The following is a 22,248-nucleotide window of genomic DNA, read 5'->3' as shown; positions in this document are numbered from 1 at the left end:
TCCACTGCCTCTCCTCCCCAAGCTACTCCTAAAGGTCAGACAGGAGAAGCCAAAGATGATACTGATTGCCCCAGACTGGCCCCGCCAGTACTGGTATCCAATCCTAAGGAACTTGTCTCAATGCCCAGCTTGGACCTTACCTCAAACACCCCATCTACTATCCCAGCAAAACAATCAGATCCTACACAGCCAACTCAGGACTTTAAACCTGGCAGCATGGCGGATAATGTAATCATACAAAACACACCTCTCAGTAAAGCTGTGATGGATGTCATTTTGGAAGCCAGAAGGCCTAGTACTAGAAAATCTTATGCTGGAAAATGGAAGAGATTTTGTGCTTGGAACCAGGCACAAGGAACTGATACAGCTGTACCAAATATTCCTCAGATTTTGCAATACTTAAATGAGATGCTGAACAAAGACCTTTTTCATCCATTAAAATTCATGCCTCTGCCATTTCAGCTCATTACAATACAGAGCCACCAATCTTTTCTCATCCTTTATTAAAGCAGTACCTCAGGACAGCCAAAAATGTAAGGCCTCCAAGGAGATCACCAATACCTACATAGGACCTCAACTATGTCTTGGAAAAACTCACCCTGCCTCCTTTTGAGCCAGCTGCTACTGCTGATATAAGGTTTTTATCTTGGAAAACAGCTCTGCTCCTAGCAATAACTTCTGCAAGATGAGTTTCAGAGCTACAGGCACTCATGGCTGTGGAACTTTTTATCATGTTTTATCCAGACAGGGTTTCTCTGAGGACAAAACCAACATTTATGCCTAAGATGGTGTCCAGTGTGGCTCTTAACCAAACTATTCATCTTCCAACTTTTTATGCAAACCCACAGAACAAGGGGGGGGAGAATTCTGCATTCATTGGACGTACACAGACAGCTTAGATTCTACTTAGACAGAACCAAAGTTTTCTGGAAGACACAGCAATTACTAGTGGCATATGCTGCAGGATCAAAAGGAAAGGCTATCTCAAAGCAGACTATTTCAAAGTGGATAGGCCACTGCATTCGTTTCTGCTATTTTCACCATGGTAAGCCAGTGCCTAAGGGCATTAGGCCACATTCAACCAGAACTGCAGCCACTTCAGCAGCCTTTCTCAGGGGAGTACCAACCAAAGACATTTTAGAGGCTGCTACTTGGAGTTCAGTGCACACCTTTACAAAGCAGTATTATCTGCCACTTTACTCTAAATCCAGGGCAGGCTTTGCCACTGCAGTTCTGCAGGGTTTCATAGCCACTCCTAATGTTGTTTAGCTCCAGCCTCCCAACCATAGCATTGGGACTCTACCCAAATGAAATGACTGCAACAGTGAAACACGAAGAACATAGTACAGTTGTGTACACTTACCATAAATGTAGATGTTCGAGTGTATTCACTGTTGCAGTCCAGGTTACCCACCCGCCATCCCCCTTTTTTCTGCTGGAACTTATCTTTCCTTCTCTGATTTATACAACCTATGTGGTGTATTTGCTTGTAGATGAAGGTAAAGTTTATATTGGTGCATGTATTTATATATATATATATATATATATATATAAATTTTGGCTACCCTTTCAGGGGGCACCTGACATCTGGGGCAAGAAAAACTGAAGAAAATGGCATCGTCTGCTTCTTTTATACCCCTGACGACCTGATGTCAGGGAAGGGGCGACAGCAGCCGACGCAGGACCCAAGACTTTGGAATTCAGGCTGACTGAGGGCAACCTGCCAGCAGGTTTACCCAAATGTAATGACTGCAACAGTGAATACACTCGAACATCTACATTTATGGTAAGTGTACACAACGTACTTTCTGAGTCGGTACAGAGTATGTCACATTCTGAGCTGGTAGTGAACATGGCACATTCTGAGTTGGTAGTGAGTATGGCACATTCTGAGTTGGTACTGAGTATGGCACATTCTGAGTTGGTACTGAGTATGGCACATTCTGAGCTGTTATTGAGTATGGCCGGTTCTGAGTTGGTACCAAGTATAGCACATTCTGAGTTGGTATTGAGTATGGCACATTGTGAGTTGGTACGGAGTATGGCAGATTCTGACTTGGCTCTGAGTATGGCAGATTCTGAGTTGCTAGTGAGTATGGCACATTTTGAGTTGGTAGTGAATCACTTCATATTTAGGTGAGTATAATATCTACAGTGGGTACTGACATACCTCATATGTGAGAGGGTGTATTATTTCTCTGGCATTATAGATCAGTATATGCACTGATATGTTGGCTCCTTCCCCCATTACCTAAATGGGTAACATCAGTGGAAATAGACTTAAATTCTGAAAAAAAGTTCTTTGTCGCATCAGACATTTAGCCCGTCCTATTTGAGATTTGGATGTCTGTCCTATAGGTACTTAGTGGATTTCCCATAAATGTCTCAAATAATACTAAGGTCAGTCTGAATCAAAGTCTTTATTGTTACTGTCATATGATTCATTTCTGTGAACTTTTCCACTGCTGACACCACTGAGAAGATGATTCTACCAGATACACATCTGATCAGCTGCAAGGTGTGTTTGTATTTGGTATCACACTCCTTCCTTGTAATATTTTTGTTATAGCTTAACAAGGTTGTTACAGGGTACTGAAATGATGAACAGTGCCCTTAATCTGGTGTAGAAGTCATACATTCATAGGTGTTTACTAGGCTAACAACCATAAGGGCTCTTTTAAGCCTAGCATACATCCCAAATCTCTGCCAATTTCTCGTACCCTTGATAAGTGTAAGCAGGGGCTTGGGAGATGGAATACCCACAAGCAGGGGCCTAGAAGATGAACCATTTATAGGCTGCCCGTGGCCACTAGAGACATAGGTGCCAAACCGGGGATGAATTTACTGTTCCCCATCCAATTGTCCAAGTTACACTTGAATTGTGTTAGGGAGGAATTCTGTTTCAGATGGATGGGAAGCCTGTTCCAGAGAAGGGTTTGTCTCTGGGATGCATACCTGTCTCTCCAGCATGTCCTATTATATCACAGGCAAGGGTTATGTCTTTAGAAGGGGTAATTCTAGTGTTGTTTGTTTTGTGGATATTTAGGACATCCATCAGAGATGAGTCTGACAATGCCCAGTATGCCAGGCATAGATCTCCACTCAACAGACTATAGGAAACAGAATACAGGGATAGGGCCCTGAGGCAGTCTGTATAGGACGTGTTACTTACGCAATGTATTCTTATAACATTTGCGTGGGTCCTGCTATGTGATAGCTCAAAAAATTTAGATCAAACCTTAACATTTAACAGAGAGTATTCATTGAGGTACGTAATGAAACCATCTTCAGCTATTACAATAAGGTGAGACTGGAGCATTTGCAATAATTTACCCAAAATTATTTGTACATTTCACATTTCCCTATTTCTTCCTATAACATATGACTAAAGAAACTTCAGGCCATAATACTGTCATTCATATGGAAGAAAAACACACTTAAGATCATAGAAAATGTTGTGTGATAAGGGATAATTTGTTCTGATGAATTTTAAAGTTCAGGTGGTGACGGTTACATTCATGCTGTCATGAAGAGGGCTATACAGCATCCCCCAGACCACATCCTTGCTGAAGTAGTACTAGTAGCATTCCCACTCCCACACTTTCCTTAATCATACCTCAGGGCTTCCAAAGGAATGAGCAAACTAGTACAGCATTAACAGTCATTGAGATATTACTCATGGCAAGTGTCTTGGCCAGATACTTACCCCTGGTAGCATCCAGCTCTGTTAATAAATAAGGAGAAAATATTCCAAGGCAGTTGGAAGACTGGGGTGTCACAAAAGGAAATACTGCCAGTTCAGCTATCTAGAATTTTGTAAATAATTATATGTCTTTTGTGAATATTAATATGATTTATATAGAAGTGTGACAGAAGGAGATACTGCCAGTACAGCTATCTGGAATTTTGTAAATAGTTATATGTCATTTGTGAATATCAGCAGGATGCAACTGCTTGTGTTACCACTATATTAGAACTGTGTGTTGTCTGTATATCAAGCTGCTGGTACGGAGGTGTGTGTGTGTGTGTGTGTGTGTGTGTGTGTGTGTGTGTGTGTGTGTGTGTGTGTGTGTGTGTGTGTGTGTGTGTGTGTGTGTGTGTGTGTATAAAGTGCTGAGCTTGATGATGTGTCCACAGTGTACCCTGCTAGGAAATAACAGAAATGTATATAAACTATTGCATCTGTGTAAATGTATATGTTTTAACAGTGGGAACTAGAACATAGAGGGTTAACTTGCAAAACGTCAAGAAAATAGTTGAAATTAAATTGTTTTATAATTGTGCTATAAAAGTTAGTTTCAATGCAGCAAGGAGACAGGATGTCTAGAACTAGGAAGTCTTCTGCATTTTAGTGTTTTATTGATGTTCTTCGTGTTTCATTGTTGCAGTCATTACATTTGGGTAATCTGCTGACAGGTTGCCCTCAGTTGGCCTGAATATCATCTTGGGTCCTGCATCGGTTGCTGTCTCCTCTTACATGACGTCAGGTCATCAGGGGTATAAAACATGTAGTCGACGCCATTTTAATCCGTCTTTCTTGCCGCGGGGTGCCCGAAGCAGAAGCAGCTCGCAAGTGCCGGTCAGCCGACACCTGAAATTTTCATTTTCGAGTTTCAGAAGTCTTCAAACTAAAGCTAAGTACCCCATTGGGGAAACTTTTTCTTGCTACTTACCGATGTCAGTAAAAGTTAATAATTGCATTACTTGTGGGAAGCAAATACCTCATAAGGATTTTCATTTGTACTGTATCCCTTGCCTAGGCCCTGATAACAATGTGCCTTGCTGTCGGTTTTGTGCTAAATTTAACCAACGCACTATTAAGCTGCGGTATATTTTTGCTTCTAAATATTTTGGTTCAAGATTTAACTACCCTGAAATGTTGTCGGTTAGCAATCCGACTACCGGAGTTAACAAAAAACGCAAGGAAAAAGACAGAGACAGACCGTCGAGGTCCAAAACCAATGACGAAGCTTCTCCTAAGCCACTCACCGGTACTCACTGAGGCGCTTTCGCAGCCCCTGATATCACCTACTTTTGAGTAGCAGGCCTCTACCGAGACCCATTTGGGGTCCAGAATGCCGCAAGATTCGCAAAGTATTGAACCAGCGGATGTCTCTCCCTTGGATGGGTCCGGAGCCGCTGAGCAGGCACCAGCTTCTGAGGGTGTTTTCAGGCCTCAACATTTTTATATTAAACCAACGCCATCAACAAAAACAAGGTAAAAAATGACTTCTATGTCTAGAAAACCGACGCATGAGCCACGTGCTCAGGCCCCTATGCCTAAAAAACAAATGATCAAAATGGCTGAGGATTTAATTACCTTGATCAGGAGTTCCCAACCCCCCCCCCCTGCTAAGAGGCCTAGGCAAGGCACTGATTATGAATCTTCAGATCAGGTTTCCATTTCTTCTGATTCCTCTTCTGATCAGGAATTTTCTATTCCACCTTATGACGATTCTGATGCAGAGGAATCCATCCCATCTGCATCTTCTCCTGAGGATTACTCTTTTGGAGTAACTTTGCATACTTGAAGAGAACATTTTCACTGGGAGAGTCAGGACTTCTCTGAATCAAAAAATAGGCTTAGGGATTTCCTTCTTCCTTAGCATAGGCCTTTGGCAATACCTCCTGTATTAGACATTGTTGATGATGTGTTCTCGGAATCAAGCATGACTCCTGATTCCCTGCCTCCAGCTCCTAGTAAGCCAGACAGATATTACAGGGTTCCTGACTCCCACAAATTTATTTTCAAAAATCCTGCTGCTGATCCTGAGACTATTTCTCAGGGTCCCAAGGGTGTTGAGGCTTCTTCAGCCAAAAATCCTTCCCCTTCTGATAGAGACTCCACGGCACTGGATAGATGGGGTAAGAAGGTTTATACGTCTGCAACCTTGGCAATCAGGGCTTTAAACTGCCAGTTTCATATGCTTAAATATCAATAACATGTTATGGGCTTACTGAAACAGAAAATGATGTTGATTTCTGATTGTGTGGAAAATAAAGAGTTACAGAATTCAACAGAACAGGTTGGAAAGCATACTTCGCAATGTGGGTTTGATTCCTTGGAGGCCTCTTGCAGGGCCACCGTAACTGGATCTGTGATAAGAAGGCATGCCTGGCTCAAGGAGCAAAATCTGCCCAATCATGTTAAAGCTAAATTGTTGGATGCTCCTTTACAGCATGATAGTCTGTTTGGTAATAAGGCAGAAGAGGTTTTAAAGAAAATAGATAAAGATAAATCCATGCAAACTGTAAAAGATTTCTTGCACGTGCAGCAACCCAGGTTTAGTGGCCTACTAAGAATTTGTCCTTTCCTGTATCCAACAGAGCCATTCAGGGCAAACCCATGTGCTCAAAAGGCTCCAGATATCAATCACAGGGATCTTACAGGTCAAAGCAATGGGGTGCCTCCACCTCCAAATCTGGAGGCAATAAAGCACAACCCTACAGTAAGCAGTCTCAATGACTTTCCTCTACCATCTCCAAGCACTTTTCTTTTGGCAGCCCCCTTGGGGGGAAAACTAGCACTTCATGCTCAAAACTGGCAGTTAATTACCCAGGACAAGTGGATATTAAACATAGTATCCCGTGGTTACAGATTTCATTTCCATACTTTGCCAATTCCAAATGAATGGCCAGATCTGCCACAAAACCGGTGGGCAGAGGCCCAGAAACAAGTCATGTCCCTCATGAATATGGGGCTATTCAACTGGTACCAGAAAAGGAAAAAGGACAAGGATTTTATTCAAGAATTTTCCTGGTACCCAGAAAAGACAAATCATGGCATCCAATACTGGACTTATCGACTCTGAACACGTTCCTGGAGATTCCAAAATTCAAAATGCTGACTTTACAACAGCTACTGCCTATGCTAGGCAAGAATGCCTGGTTGGTAACTCTAGGCTTAAAAGAGGCATACCTGCATATCCCAATAAGGGAATCTTGCAGAAGATACCTCCGCTTCAAAGCAGGTTTTTTGCATTACCAATTCTGTGCACTGCCCTTTGGCTTATCTACTGTGCCCAGGGTCTTTATAAAGTGCCTGGCACCAGTAATTGCATTCTGCAGAAAAAGAAACATTCAATTTTATTCTTATCTGGATGATTACCTCATTCAGGCAGAGGACAAGGATACTCTTCTTCAACATCTGGCATTTGTAAAAAGGCTTTTAGCATGCCTAGGGTACACCATAAATGAAAAGAAGTCACAACTGGTACCCTCTCAAATAATTACATTCCTGGGTGCAAGCTTGAATACAACTGCCCAGATGGTTTACCTCACGTCAAACAAACAAATGCAATTGAAAACATATTTCAAACAAATGGCAACAAAAACCCAGTTATCTGCAAGACAGATTCTGCAGGCTTTGGGGTTTATGGCATCCTGCATTCTACTAATTCCATATGCGAGACTGCATATGAGGAAACTTCAATGGTACCTAAAAAGCTTATGGAGTCAACATTGACACAGCCTGGAAACAATGATTCCTCTCATTCCCTGCCTACAACAGGAGTTTCTTTGGTGGGCAGAGACATGTCACCAAAACAAGGGACTGTCATTCACTCTACCCCCTGCCACCCAAACCCTAACTACAGACGCATCAGACTATGCTTGGGGGGGACCACCTAGCAGGGAGATACATTCAGGGCAAATGGAGCCCAAACCAAATGCATCTACATATCAACCAGAAAGAAATGCTAGCTGTTCAGAATGCTCTGACAGCCTTCAAGGACTTGCTTCATCCAGGACAACTACTGATAAAGATGGACAACACCACAGTTATGTAGTACATAAACAAGCAGGGGGTACCCATTCCTACCCCCTTTGCAAACTAGCCATGGCCTTGTGGAACACAGCCTTGACTTACCAAATACATCTTCAAGCTCAATTCCTGCCAGGAAAGCAAAATACTCTGGCAGACGACCTAAGCAGAAATCTTATGGACCTGCATGAATGGAAACTGGATCCACAAACCTTCAGCATGTTAACACAGAAATGGGGAAGCCCAGACATAGATCTATTTGCCTCTCCCCAAAACTATCAGTTGGACAAATTCTGCACAAGAGCTCATCACAAAAAAGCATGGAAAGTGGATGCTCTATCCTTCAGCTGGAAAAACCTATCAGTCTATGCCTTTCCCCCTCTGCCTCTACTCTCCAAGGTCTTATTCAAAGTCAGACAGGAAAAAACAAAAATGATTCTAATTGCTCCGGACTGGCCTCACCAACACTGGTACCCACTTCTAAGGAATATGTCACACCTTCCTCCGTGGTACTTGCCTCAAACACCTCATCTATTGCCTCAGCAGAACTATCAAATTCTGCACACTCAGCTCCAAACTCTGAATATTGCAGCATGGCTAATCAACTAATTATTCAAACCATATCTCTCAGTAAACCTGTGATGGATGTCATTTTGGAAGCCAGAAGGCCTAGTACTAGAAAATCTTATGCTGATAAAGGGAAGAGATTCTGTGCTTGGAACCAAGTACAAGGAATAGACACAGCAAAGCCCAATATTGCTCAGATTTTACAATACTTAACTGAGATGCTTGACAATGGCCTATCTTTTTCCTTCAATAAAAATCCATGCCTCTGCCATCTCATGCTGGCTCATTACAACACAGAGCCTCCCCTCTTTTCTCATCCACTGCTAAAACAGTATCTCAGAGGGGCCAAAAATTTAAGGCCTCCCAGGAGAGCACCATCTCCTGCATGGGACCTCAATTTTGTGCTGGAAAAACTCACCCTGCCTCCTTTTGAACCAGCAGCTACTGTGGATATAAAATTTATTTCTTGGAAGACAGCTTTTTTTTGGCAGTCACTTCCGCTAGAAGGGTTTCAGAACTACAGGCTCTCATGGCAGTGGAGCCTTTCATTATTTTTTACCCGGACAGGGTGGCCCTCAGAACCAATCCTTCTTTTATGCCTAAGGTGGTATCCAGTGTGGCTCTTAACCAGACCATTCACCTGCCAACTTTTTCCCCAAATCCGCAGAACAAGGGGGAGCGAATTCTGCATTCATTGGATGTACACAACGTAAGATTCTACTTAAACAGGACAAAATCTCTAAGAAAGTCTGAGCAACTACTGGTAGCATTTGCTACAGGATCAGAGGGGAAGGCTATATCAAAGCAGACTATTTCTAAATGGATAAGCCATTGCATTCGTTTCTGCTACTTGCACCATGGTAAACCTGTGCCCAGGGGGATCAGATCCCATTCCACCAGGGCTGCCTCTACTTCAGCAGCATTTCTCAGAGGGGTCCCTTCCAGAGATATTCTAGAAGCGGCTACTTGGAGCTCAGTTCATATGTTCACAAAGCATTATCATTTACCTCTCTTCTCTAAATCCAGGGCAGGCTTTGCCACTGCAGTCCTGTAGGGCCTTATAGCTACTCCTAATGCTGTTTAGTTCTGTCCTGCCATCCATAGCTTTGGGATTCTACCCAAATGAAATGACTGCAACAGTGAAACACGAAGAACATAGTACAGTTGTGTACACTTAACATAAATGTAGATGTTCGAGTGTATTCACTGTTGCAATCCGGGTTACCCACCCACCAGCCTCCTTTCTATACCTTTTCTTTCCTTCACTATACTCAAAAGTCTTCGTGGTGCTTTTAGCTGAAGGTAAAGTTTATGTTTCTAAGGTGCATTTATATATTTACAGTTTATATATATATATATATATATATATATATATATATATATATATATATATATTTTTTTTTTTTTTTTTGCTCCCCATTTGGGGGGCACCTGACATCTGGGGCAAGAAAAACTGATTAAAATGGCGTCGGCTGCATGTTTTATACCCCTGATGACCTGATGTCATGGAAGAGGAGACAACAACTGACGCAGGACCCAAGACTTTGTTATTCAGGCCGACTGAGGGCAACCTACCAGCAGATTACCCAAATGTAATGACTGCAACAGTGAATACACTCGAACATCTACATTTATGGTAAGTGTATACAACTGTATTTTTTGTTTTCTAGCAACTTCAAACATCAGAAGGCTATGTATTTTCACAGGGAGATGCTAGATGCTGCATCAGTGGGGGTTGTTTGTGAGCCTGGGAACTGAAGTCAAGTAACAAGAAGTGATGTCATGCTGTGGGTGTCCCAGCAGCAATATTTGAGATATTAATTTGAGAACTCTGAGAAAGTGAGACAGGGCATTTTATATTTGTCTTTGACCTGACAACATCCAGTCATGACCTCTGCACTTGCCTTGATATAAGTAAGTTAACTAGGGTATAGTAATTTCTCATAGATTCCGTTAGGTACATAGTAAATATTAGTTTAGATGTTTTCTGCATATATTTGAGACTGTCCTGCAATGTTGTTTTAAGTATTTCCTGTGATTTTGAACTCTGATGTCACTGTGAGTACATATTTAGTGTTGTTTTGTTCTTTTATTGTTAAATATATTTAAATCTTTCAATTGTGGCTGGTCTGTTTAGAGATATTTAAGCTCTTAGAGTATCTTACAATATTGTATATATAGTCTCTGTACTCTGTTTCAATACTGCATGTCAAAATTGGTATTCTTTATTCTACACTCTTTTGTAAATATTTGTAAATTGGATCTTTTCTCCTCTGGTCTCCACTGAAAACGGGCCACTTGGCTCATTTGGACATACTCGGTTAACAAATGTCAAATAAATAAATAGAGTACTTACATATCTATTTGGTGACACTGTACAGTTCACTCCTGATAGCCTGGCTCTTGGTCAAACTACCATTTGGATTAATAGTAACATTGCACAGTAAGACTGGACACCCTTTGTTAAGGGCCTTAAAGTTGATAAGTAGTGGCTTGTGGCAGTGGAAATTACATTATAGTCTGGGCAGAAGGGGGCATAGCTAGTAAACCCGTGCTAGTCTTTCCCAGATGTGTGTGTCTATGTATAAATCAAACTTCAAAGTGTGTGTGTGTCAGCTACTTGAGCAGGGACCCGAAGTACTGGTTGGACAGAGAGGTGCTGGAGGTCTCAGCTTGGCCACTCAGCTGAGATCTTAACTCCTTAGCTGTTCAACTGGGGAGTCTTACTAGGGATCTGGAGAAAGTGGGAGAAACCAACCCCAGACTGACTGTGGTCTCGGTCTGCTCTTAAGGGAAATTGCACTTTGCTGTGTGTGCACTTGTCATCCTCCTAGTGTGTATATCCCCCACTGTTGCCAGTGGTGAGGATTGAGGCTCCTTGATTACTGGGCCAGTGCAGGGGCATCACAAGGGGGAACAAATAACTTTAAAGAGTTCACATCGATTTTATTGTGCAATTTCAGAGTATGATAATGTATTTGAAAATGCTCCTCTCAAATGGAACAGGCCATGTATTTTTTTTTTTTTTTTTTTTTTTGAGTGTAGGCTGTACCTCCTAGCCCCCCCCCCCCCACCACCACCACCACCACCAATCCATTTCCTTTAAATATGCCCCCAGACTCAATCTTGGAAGGCAAGCATTGTTTGTGTGGTGCTGCCACAGAGAACATTGAGTCGTACACTGACATCCAGTTATTCATGTGGCACTGTTCTCAAGTATCTGCATACCTCTCAACTGTACAGATTTTCACAGAATGTCTAAATTTTTGGCTTATTTTTGGTCGGTTCCTCATAAAATTCATGGTTTTCTGGCAAATCAATGGGATGCATCTAAGGAGTGAAGTCACTAAATAATGACACACATTTGAGTTTCAGACTTCAAATGCTTCAGAAAATGTATGTTAAAACAAACCGCATTACTCTAGCAACTTTCTAATTTTATAAGAGCAATATTTAAAACAAGTCCCCATTTTTGGGCCTTTTTCTCCCAGTATTGTCAGCCTTTGTCCATATTTTTGCACTAAGAGGTTGAGATGTATGACTTGTGGTACCATTGGGTAATTCCTCAAACCCCAGCTACAGACAATCCCTCAACAGCAGGTCCCCAGCCTTTTCCCTTTGATGAAAAGCAAACATTTCAGTTGCTGAGTCATGATGTCATACATAGGTATACAAATACACAGGTAAATAATAGGCTATCAGGCTGCAGTCTATTACATGCCTAGTCAATTACCATACAGTGATCAAAGGTGAGAAACAAACCCTTTACCTTATGTCTGTGAGGTAAACAGTTTAACCATTATGCCAAGCCCTTGTGAGGTAAACACCCTAAAATATTACAATTGAGTGAAAGTGGTTGTGTTTACTGCTGCAGTTATTATATTGTATGTATATCTGTATTTTACTAGAATACTGGCTTTTTAAGGGGAATAATTTATCAGTGGCTAAGTCCTTCCCACTCTGGCTGGTTGTCCAGATGTTTCAGTCCAATCTTAAGACTGAGTCAATAGCAGGACAGACACCCTGCCTGTGCAATTGTTGGATGGTATAGTTTGGGAATATCATGGTCTTCACATTTCCTACTGTATAAAGACGCAGAAAATACTTTAGATGAATGAACATGCTCACTTTGATCTAAGCTTGTAATTTCTATGAGACTGTACTCTTTATATCCAAACCGGTCTCCTGTTAAGCCTATTCTTTCTAACTGATTCTGGGAAAGCAGGTTCAGAGACCATTGCTGACCTTAGCTTCTCTGACGGTTTCTGATGACGTCTGCTGTCCATCAGTAACCCTATTTTCCCATCTGAGCCTAATCGCCCTGATGGAGCCTGCTTTCTCTGACCTAAACTTGGTGTCTTTGAACCTACTTTACTTAGCTCAGCTTGCTATCCTAGACAGCCTGCTTTGCATCATTAAGCTGACAGCTAACACAGAGGATTACAGCTTTGAGATGTGAATGTACTGCTTCCTGTAGCCCAGGACTTGATTTCTCCAGCGTCCAGTTGCCTGCTGAGTGACTCAGAGGAAGTCACATAACCAGGCAGCGATCCATGCAACTGGGAAATTGGACTAGGCTCCTTAATGGCCTTCTGGACAAGCATGCTTAGTAGCTACCTCCTGTCTGCCTCACTGATGAAGCCCACCCATTATGTCTGAATGAGCTTGTAGCGTCTGACCTGAACCTGCTCTCTGTTTTATTGCTTATGCTCTACCTTTGTCTGTCACTGGGTGCACTCTACCACACCCAGAATAGTGTAGTTAACGGACCCTGCTGTCTTCACCAAACTTGTGCTGACTTCTCATAGCCTTGCTAATTGACATGCTATTGTACTGAGCTCTGTCGCAGATGTTGAGTATTACAAACAGCACTATAATTACTCTGCTGGAGAAGTCAGCCAACATTCTGTTTGCACATACTGCATATTGTATCTTCCTTACAAGTTGTTCCAAAGCATTAGCTAGGTATTCTGAAACAACAACATTCCTTTGCTGGTTAGTGATTCATTAACTAGCAATAAAACTCCTTCCTGGGCTGTGTGCATTTATTTCCCTACTACGGCACACACAAAAGAACTTCATCTGCATAGTATTTACTGTCCGATACCCATGTATGGACAATAGCAGAAAACAGTAGTTTCCACTCTGAAGCAAGCTCTTTACTGCTGTATTCCAAACAGTTTGACTGTCACATGATTCCATCCTTCATTACTTCTTGTTTAAATCCTGTCACGAGTTGCATAACTTAGCTCTCCTCTTTCCCATATGCTAACCTACCTCGGAGCATGTAAACATCCCCATAAATTAGCGCCTGTTCTGCCAATATTTTTTTAAAATTCTGTGCAGTTCCATTGGTCCAAATATAGACGGTCATGTTCAGTTGAATGCACCTAGGTTTATCAAAACATGTTTATTAGTCAGTTGATCTACTGATATGTAGCAGTACAAATGGGTATGCTATGGCAGTTCACAGAATGCAGACTGTGTAATGATGTGCAGAATGCAAAACACTATGAAAACACATAGCTCATGATATGCAGGTAGTTTGGGCAACTGAATGCACAACCTTATCCCAGAGAAGGGGGTAACTTGCAGTTTTTGTTACAGAATGCCTTCATTTTATATGCCAGTACAGTTAAAATAATAAAGCTATTGGAAGATTGCAAGGGTCAGAGTGCTATAGAGCTATATCAAAAATGTCAGATTTTTGGCTGACTTTATTTAAAACCATGTTTTGAAAGATTATCCTCTAGCCATCCTGAAAACTTTCATTTTCAAATGGTATGAATTCATGATAAGAATATTACGTAGGGGAACATAGAAGAGAAAAGTCGCTCACACTGCACTGTCAAAGGCAATGTCTGCTGTACATAGGAAATAAAATAAGCGCAAGAGGCATTAGGGAAAACATCTGTTAGCTAAACATGTTTCTTAATATATTAAATACCTTTCTTAAGGTTATACACTCCATTTCATTCTTGGGTGATGTTTCTTAAGAATAAAACATTTTAGTTTTCAAATTAAAGTTTAATGTTTTTAAGCAGTATTCTTTCGTTCACTTTATAAATCTACAAATATTATTCCTTATATTACGTATTTATGCTTATATTAGCCAGCTCATTTTATGTTTGCAAGCAAAAAAAAATTTAAAAAATGAGAACAAAAACATGCATTTCTTCTTCTTCTTTCGGCTGCTCCCATTATGGGTCGCCACAGCGGATCAACTGTTTCCATTTCTTCCTGTCCTCTGCATCTTGCTCTGTCACACCAGCCACCTGCATGTCCTCTCTCACCACATCCATAAACCTTATCTTAGGCCTTCCTCTTTTCCTGATACCTGGCAGTTTCATCCTTAGCATCTTTTTCCCAATATACTCTGCATCCCTCCTCAGCACATGTCCAAACCAACGTAATCTTGCCTCTCTGGCTTTGTCTCCAAACCTTCCAACCTGGGCTCACCCTCTAATATACTTATTCCTAATCCTGTCCATCCTCGTTACACCCAGTGCAAATCTTAACATCTTCAACTCTGCCACGTCAAGCTCAGACTCCTTCCTTTTTGTCAATGCCACCGTCTCCAACCCATATAACATAGCTGGTCTCACTACCCTCTTGTAGACCTTCCCTTTCACTCTTACTGGTACTTGTCTGTCACAAATCACTCCTGACACTCTTCTCCACCCACTCCATCCTGCCTGTACTCTCTTCCACACTCACCATTACTCTGAACTGTTGATCCCAAGTATTTAAACTCATCCACCTTTGCCACCTCTACCCCCTGCATCCTCACCATTCCTCTATCCTTCCTCTCATTCACACACATATATTCTGTCTTAGTTCTGCTGACCTTCATTCCTCTTCTCTCTAGAGCATATATCTACCTCTCCAGGGTCTCCTCCACCTGTTCCCTACTCTCACTACAGATCACAATGTCATCTGCAAACATCATAGTCCATGGGGACTCCTGTCTGATCTCATCTGTTAGCCTGTCCATCACCATTGCAAATAAGAAAAGGCTCAGAGCTGATCCTTAATGTATTCCCACCTCCACCTTAAATGCATTTGTCACTCCCACCGCAGACCTCACCGCTATCACACTACCCTCGTACATATACTGTGCCACTCTTACATACTTCTCTGACACTCCTAACTTCCTCATACAATACCACAACTCCTCTCTAGGCACCCTGTCATATGCTTTCTCTAAATCCACAAAGACACAATGCAACTCCTTCTGACCTTCTCTGTACTTCTCCATCAACACTCTCAGAGCAAACATCACATCTGTAGTGCTCTTTCCTGGCATGAAACCATACTGCTGATCACTAATCATCACCTCCCTTCTTAACCTAGTTTCCACTACTCTTTCCCATAATTTCATGATGTGACTGATAAATTTAATCCCTCTGTAGTTACTACAGCTGTGCACGTCACCCTTATTCTTAAACATCAGTACCAAAACACGTTTTCTCCATTCCTCAGGCATCCTCTCACTTTCCATGATTTCATTAAGCAATCTAGTTAAAAACTCCACTGCCATTTCACCTAAACACCTCCATGCTTCCACAGGTATGTCATCTGGACCAACAGCCTTTCTGTTCTTCATTCTCTTCATAGCTATCCTTACTTCCTCCTTGCTAATCCACTGCACTTCAAGATTCACTATCTGCACATCATCCAACCTTCTCTCTCTCTCATTCTCTTCATTCATCAGCCCCTCAAAGTACTCTTTCCATCTGCTCAACACACTCTCCTCACTTGCGAGTATGTTTCCCTCATTATCCTTTATCACCCTTACCTGCTGCACATCTTTACTAGCTCAGTCCCTCTGTCTAGCCAATTGGTACAGGTCTTTTTCTCCCTCCTTAGTGTCCAACCTTTCATACAACTCTTCATACGCCTTATCCTTAGCCTTTGCCACCTCTCTCTTTGCCATGCACCTCTTCTTATACTCGTCTACTTTCTTCATCTCTCTGACAATCCCACTTCTTTTTCGACAACCTCTTTCCTCTGTATACTCTCCTGTACTTCTTCATTCCACCACCAGGTCTCCTTGTCCTCCTTTCTCTTTCCAGATGTCACACCAAGCACCTTTCTAGCCATCTCTCTTACTAGCTCTGCTGTAGTTACCCAGCTATTCGGTAACTCTTCACTGCCACCCAGTGCCTGTCTTAACTCTTCCCTGAACTCCACCTCACAATTACCCTTTTTCAATTGCCACCATTTGATCCTTGGTGTTGCCCTCACATTCATCCTCCTCTTCTTGATCACCAATGTCATCCTACAAACCACCATCCTATGCTGCCTAACTAGACTTTCCCTTGCCACCACATTACAGTCTCCAATCTCCTTCAGACTGGCCCTTCTACATAAGATATAATCCACCTGTGTGCATCTTCCTCCACTCTTGTATGTCACCCTATGCTCCTCCCACTTGTTAAAATATGTATTCATCACAGCCATGTCCATCCTTTTCTCAAAATCCACTACCAGCTGACCTTCTGCATTCCTTTGCTTAACACCATACCTACCTGTCACTTCCTCATCCCCTCTGTTCCCTTCACCAACATGCCCATTGAAATCTGCTTCAATTACCAGTCTCTCACCCTTGGGTACAGTGATCACCACTTCATCCAACTCACTCCAAAATTTGTCTTGCTCATCCATCGCACACCCAATTTGTGGAACATCTGCACTAAAAACATTCATCATTACACCATCAATTTCCAGCTTCATAAACATCACTCTATCCGACACTCTTTTCACCTCCAAAACACTCTTAGCATACTGTTCCTTCAGGATAATGCCTACACCATTTATCCTCCCATCCATACCATGATAAAACAATTTGAACCTACCTCCGATACACCTAGCCTTGCTCCCCTTCCATCTGGTCTCTTGCACACACAATATACCAACCTTCCTCCGGGTTCATCATATCAAAAACATTCATTTATTTGTGAATATTTCAAACACATTTTATTCCAAACTGCATTACTACTATTTTCATATTATCTGTACTTGTCTTAGTAATGGGACAAATGACCAGAGAACATCAGATATCATTTCACATTTTGGGCAAAATACCTCCAGATGATGTATTCCTATGAGAAAGAGTTGCACGGTTACAATTTCCTGTCATGTGAGGTGATAAAGTCTGCCAGCTTCAATAGGAGACAAGATGCTCAAAGCCTGCCATATTTATAAGTGACTCTATGAATGCCGGAAAATGTATCTATTACAATTCTTGACCCTAATAGGTTCATAGGTTAGTATTAGGTGAACTGCCCTTGCAGGCCATTTTAAGTCTAATCAAATTTCCTGTTTAGTGATTTGAATTGCCTACAACATTTAGTGTTTAGACTAATCTTACCCCTTCATGGACTGAGTTTATATTCCCTCTAGTGATCATAACTGGGGTCATAACACAGGTATTTTGAAACACCCAAGAGTGGGTTAAAAACATTTAGAAGCTGCCTTTGTCCATTAGTAGCACATTGGGAGTGGCTAGGATAAATTTCCTATTTGTCATCCAAAGAGCCGCGTTATGGCTGAATATGGACAGGGATGAGATTTGTTTTACATGGAGGGGGAGTCTGTTTCAGAGCAGTGGTATCCTGTGTGAGAAGTATCTGCACAAAAAAACAAAGTATAACTCTTACAATATAGTACATCCAGTTGTCAGCAATTTTATTGGTAGGCATTGTACCATTATGGATATAGTACCCACAATCCTCTGTTCTGCATGCAGATAAAATGACACAGGTACACTGACATTTGAAAAGCTGCCTTGTGTACTGTTGTGAACTCCATGTGGGCATTTGGCTCAAGCAGCATTTGAACCCATTCTTTGGTATTTCAGGTCTATGGTTTTAGCATACAATGAAACTACAACCTTTGTGCTATAAAGATCAAGTTAGAAGGTGGGAACAAGTAATGGGTCTTCTTTACTGCTCTGTGTAGCTTTGTAAGAACAGCTGTAGAGGCAAGAGTTGCATGTAATGAATAAAGCCAGTGTGAATTCTAGGAGTGATTTTGATTTTTAGATTAAGAATGGGTTTACTGTATAACGGGCTATTAGGAACAGCAAAAAAATTATACATTGAACCGCCACTGGCAAAACAAAATGTTTCATGCATGAGGATTGCCTGTATCAGAGGTTTACTGGTTTTGAATAAAGTTGTGAAATGAGGAAAAAAGAATAAGTAATGTTTAATGGCACTGCCAGTAGATGCTTTACAGCCGTTAAGTTTGCCTTTTTTGTTTCAGTCAGATGGAACCATCCTGGCTATCGCTCTCCTGGTCATTTTCATCCTGCTGCTACTTGCCCTTCTCTGGTGGTTCTGGCCTCTGTGCTGCACAGTGGTGAGTGATGCCGCAAAGCACAATGCGATTCACTGAAATGCCTTTTATCAAATGCATGCAGTGTCATAATTTGTTGATTGTCTCATTTGTCAAGCTACTAGTTAGGTTTATATAATCAAAGCTGAACTTTGTGTGTAATGCTGATTTATGGCATTGTGCAGCTGTGCAGTTAAGATATAGTAAGTGAAAGGTGATGTGAAGTTTAGTTGAATTTGCTGGTTTTGTTTAACATGCCTCATGATTAAGTGCACACAACTGTACATAATTGTTAGTAGAGGGCATGTCTGTATATAATCTGATCTTCTGAACTGTCTGCAGTGTTTTGTTCATATTGACTGTAATTATATGTGAAACGCAACATGATAAAGTATTGTGCAAGCAGTAACATTTAATAAAGTAAATGATGTTTCATTTCTAAACTGCAAAGCTACAGTATAGATGTTATTTAGCATCAAACAGAAAGGTAATTATGAGGAAAAGAGATTATGCCAAACAGTGTGAGTTTTAATATTAAAGCACTCAACTTCTACATTTGATACAGACGGCCATGCTAGAATGTAAACCTTTTGTTCTGGTAATTTTGTGATATTTGTGGACTTTGATAGTGGTTTCTGTTGGTGTTATTTTGAGGGTTTCATACAGTAGAGACATATTGTCCTTTTAGTGTTATTTTACTTCAATCTGTTTAGCTAGTTGGACTTATCACAAAGATTCAGTGTAGAGAGCAAGTATGTAACTGGCCGAGTTTCAAAGCAAAAGCAAAATGTATTATTCAGGAATTTCTGGTTTACGAAGAAATATTTCTGTATATTTATGTAATATTTTATTTGCAAATGATTTAAGAAGTACAGAAATATAAAGCAGGAGTAATAGTAGTGTCACTGAGTAAAACACGCTCTCTCAGATACTTGTGAAATAAATCACGTTCCATAGTTGCATCTGCCCTTTTGGTAAAGTCAGCTGTCTAAAGTGTGACCCACAATTACATTCCTTTCAGCATTTTGGCTTCTGTGGTCACAAAACACCAAATGATGACAATTAGCCAACTGACTAGTCATGCCAAAGTTTCTGTTTATAGGTTATGAAAGGATTAACAATGCAACTTAGATGTTTCCTTCTGCTGTTTTTATGCATTAGTTAGAGGACAACAATTACAAACTAAAAAATGCCCCAAGAGAATGCTTCACGGAAGAGCTTTGTTGATGTAATTCATTAATTAGTTATTTAAATTACTTTTGCTAGTGGAACTATGTACTCTGATGAAGCCCAGGAAATAGAGTGGGTAAAAGCACTTAGTATTTGTTTGTTACGTCAATAAAGCTCTTCCAAGAAGCATTCTCTTGTGGCATTTTTTAGTTTGTAATTGTTGTCGATTTCCGAACACTCCTGTGTGAGTATTTTTTTATTTTTAACTTCGAGGACAACTTACTGCTCTACATTGTGCATTTTAAAGGTTGTCTAAGGAAGGGGGGGGTCAAATTCAGATGTGGTTTGGCATTGTGCCAAATGGAATCTTTTGTTCAGATTTACTGTGATTAATTGTGCATTGTTTAGCCAACACTCCAAGAATCTAAACTGATAAAATTAAATCCTCTGGGTCACAGTCTCAAAATGGTGACACTCTCAGTGTTGCAAAACATATAAAAACAATTGTTCTTTGCTAGGGGAGAAACCTCCTTGCACCTTCCTGATATGGGAGCAATCCCTACACACGAAGTCTCTAAATGTACATAGCCCAAATTCACATAAAATCAGTGAAAAGGTAGAAAAGTTGTCATCCTCTCCTTCTGCAGTTTCACAAGGCAGTTAATGTGTCACATAAGCAACTGTGATGCACTGACATACCTCTATCTCTGTATCACATGATTATTGGTTCATTAACCAGGTTAAACTGTTGTGAGCTAAGGGTCCCTTTTTTAGGGAGATCTGCTGTGCAAAGACACCAAATGAATGCACAAAGGTATCACAAAACATAAACTAGTTACAAGAAAAGAAAAAGGAGCACTGCATAGCTGTAAGAATAGCTTAGAAGGGTCAATGTAGTAACACACAAACAAAATACAGTAATTCAAAAGTAAATTCAGGCAAAAGATGTCTTAAGTCAGAGGTAGAAAGAGAATAAAAGAAAAGAGACAGACAGGCAAAAAGAAAGACAGACATATAGAGAAAGCAGTAATTTAGTTTGAGGACAAAGTTTGCAATTCCTATTTAAGCCTCAGTGTGCATTAATGCCTCTGCTGGGGGTTGGTAGAGGATTATACATAGCATATAATGGAGAGAAAAATGTTTCTGTCTCATGATTTATTTGCTGAAAAGGGCACTTGGAGCAAGAACTGTTATGAAGATGTAAGGATGCATGTATGTGTATATTAGGTAAAAAAAGACTATGAAAGGGGTAGGCCACACATGTGCAGGAGGCATCTTTATCCCACGTAGGAGCACTTGTATGTGTTGCAGTAAATTGTTAACACACAGAAGCATAATCCTGTAATGTCATAATACTCTGGGTGATTTTCTTTTTGTTTAAAATACAATTAAAAAAAGGTATAAAGTAAATATTCAGGCATAACCCGCAGTGTGAGCATAATGTTTGACCTCAAATAACCTCTTAGCAATCTATGATTTCTTGTATCCATATTACCGTTGTGTATCATGTAATTGTATAGAATGATTTATAGATCGTAAGGATTTTGTCATGGGATCACAACTGTCATGGCAGCTGTACAGCCTAGCAGTCAATTTCCAGGCTTCAGACTGAATGATATATATTAACCCTCATACACCTGATTTTATTCTGTCTTCTTCTTCTTCATTCGGCTTTTCCCGGTTAGGGGTCACCACAGCAGATCACCTGTCTGCTCATGATTGGCAATATAGTTTTATGGTGTACAGTTGCCAGCCCGACGCCCAACCTTCCAAAGGCACACACACACACACACTCATGCCTAGGGTCAATTTAGAGTGTCCAATCCACCTACAGCATGTCTTTGGGATGTGGGAGGAAACCGGAGCACCCGGAGGAAACCCACGCGACCACACGGAGGACATGCAGACTCCGCACAGAAGGCACCTGTGTGATATTTAATAAACTGTTTAACAACCTTCTGCACATACATTCAAACTGAGAAACAGGACTGGAACTAGTGTAACTTGTTTAAGTAGTGCTGTCCCCTTTGTCCTAGCTGTTAACAGCTGCTACAGAAAGAGAGAGAGTTGGCTTCTTTTGAATCCCAGATATGAATAACCAAAACCATGTGCAATTCTCAATGACAATGGCTTGAGGAGAACTTAACCATTTAATACTATAAAACTTTCAATTAGACCAGACTTTTTTAGTGTCATCATAAGGGGTCCATCCAATAGGCTCCTTAGTGGTAAGCTGTTACCTGTTGCACAGTGGCAGTGGCAATGGCACAACAGATAGCACATTTGCCTTTGGTGCAGAAGTCTGAATTCTATTACTGTACTAGGTAGATGAACTTCTGGCACTGCAGTGCAGTATAAAGGTGGTTGCTGCATTGATGAGTGTGCCATCCTTTGGATGAGATGTTAAA

General features: G+C 41.0%; 1 protein-coding gene across 1 annotated transcript in view; it reads left to right on the top strand.

Annotated features, from left to right (window-relative positions):
• Positions 1-22,248, top strand: part of ANTXR1 (ANTXR cell adhesion molecule 1) — a 1,493,128-nt gene that overhangs the window by 1,009,453 nt on the left and 461,427 nt on the right. Inside the window, exon 13 of the mRNA XM_044083028.1 lies at positions 18,599-18,694. Within this exon, the coding sequence (XP_043938963.1) occupies positions 18,599-18,694 (96 nt within the window). The remainder of the gene's footprint in view (positions 1-18,598; positions 18,695-22,248) is intronic.

Source organism: Protopterus annectens, chromosome 9.part0 (assembly GCF_019279795.1).
Source record: "Protopterus annectens isolate FY-2018-M chromosome 9.part0, PAN1.0, whole genome shotgun sequence".
Taxonomy (NCBI): domain Eukaryota; kingdom Metazoa; phylum Chordata; order Ceratodontiformes; family Protopteridae; genus Protopterus; species Protopterus annectens.
Note: the sequence above shows the minus strand (reverse complement) of the source record. Positions and strands in the feature narration are given on the sequence as shown.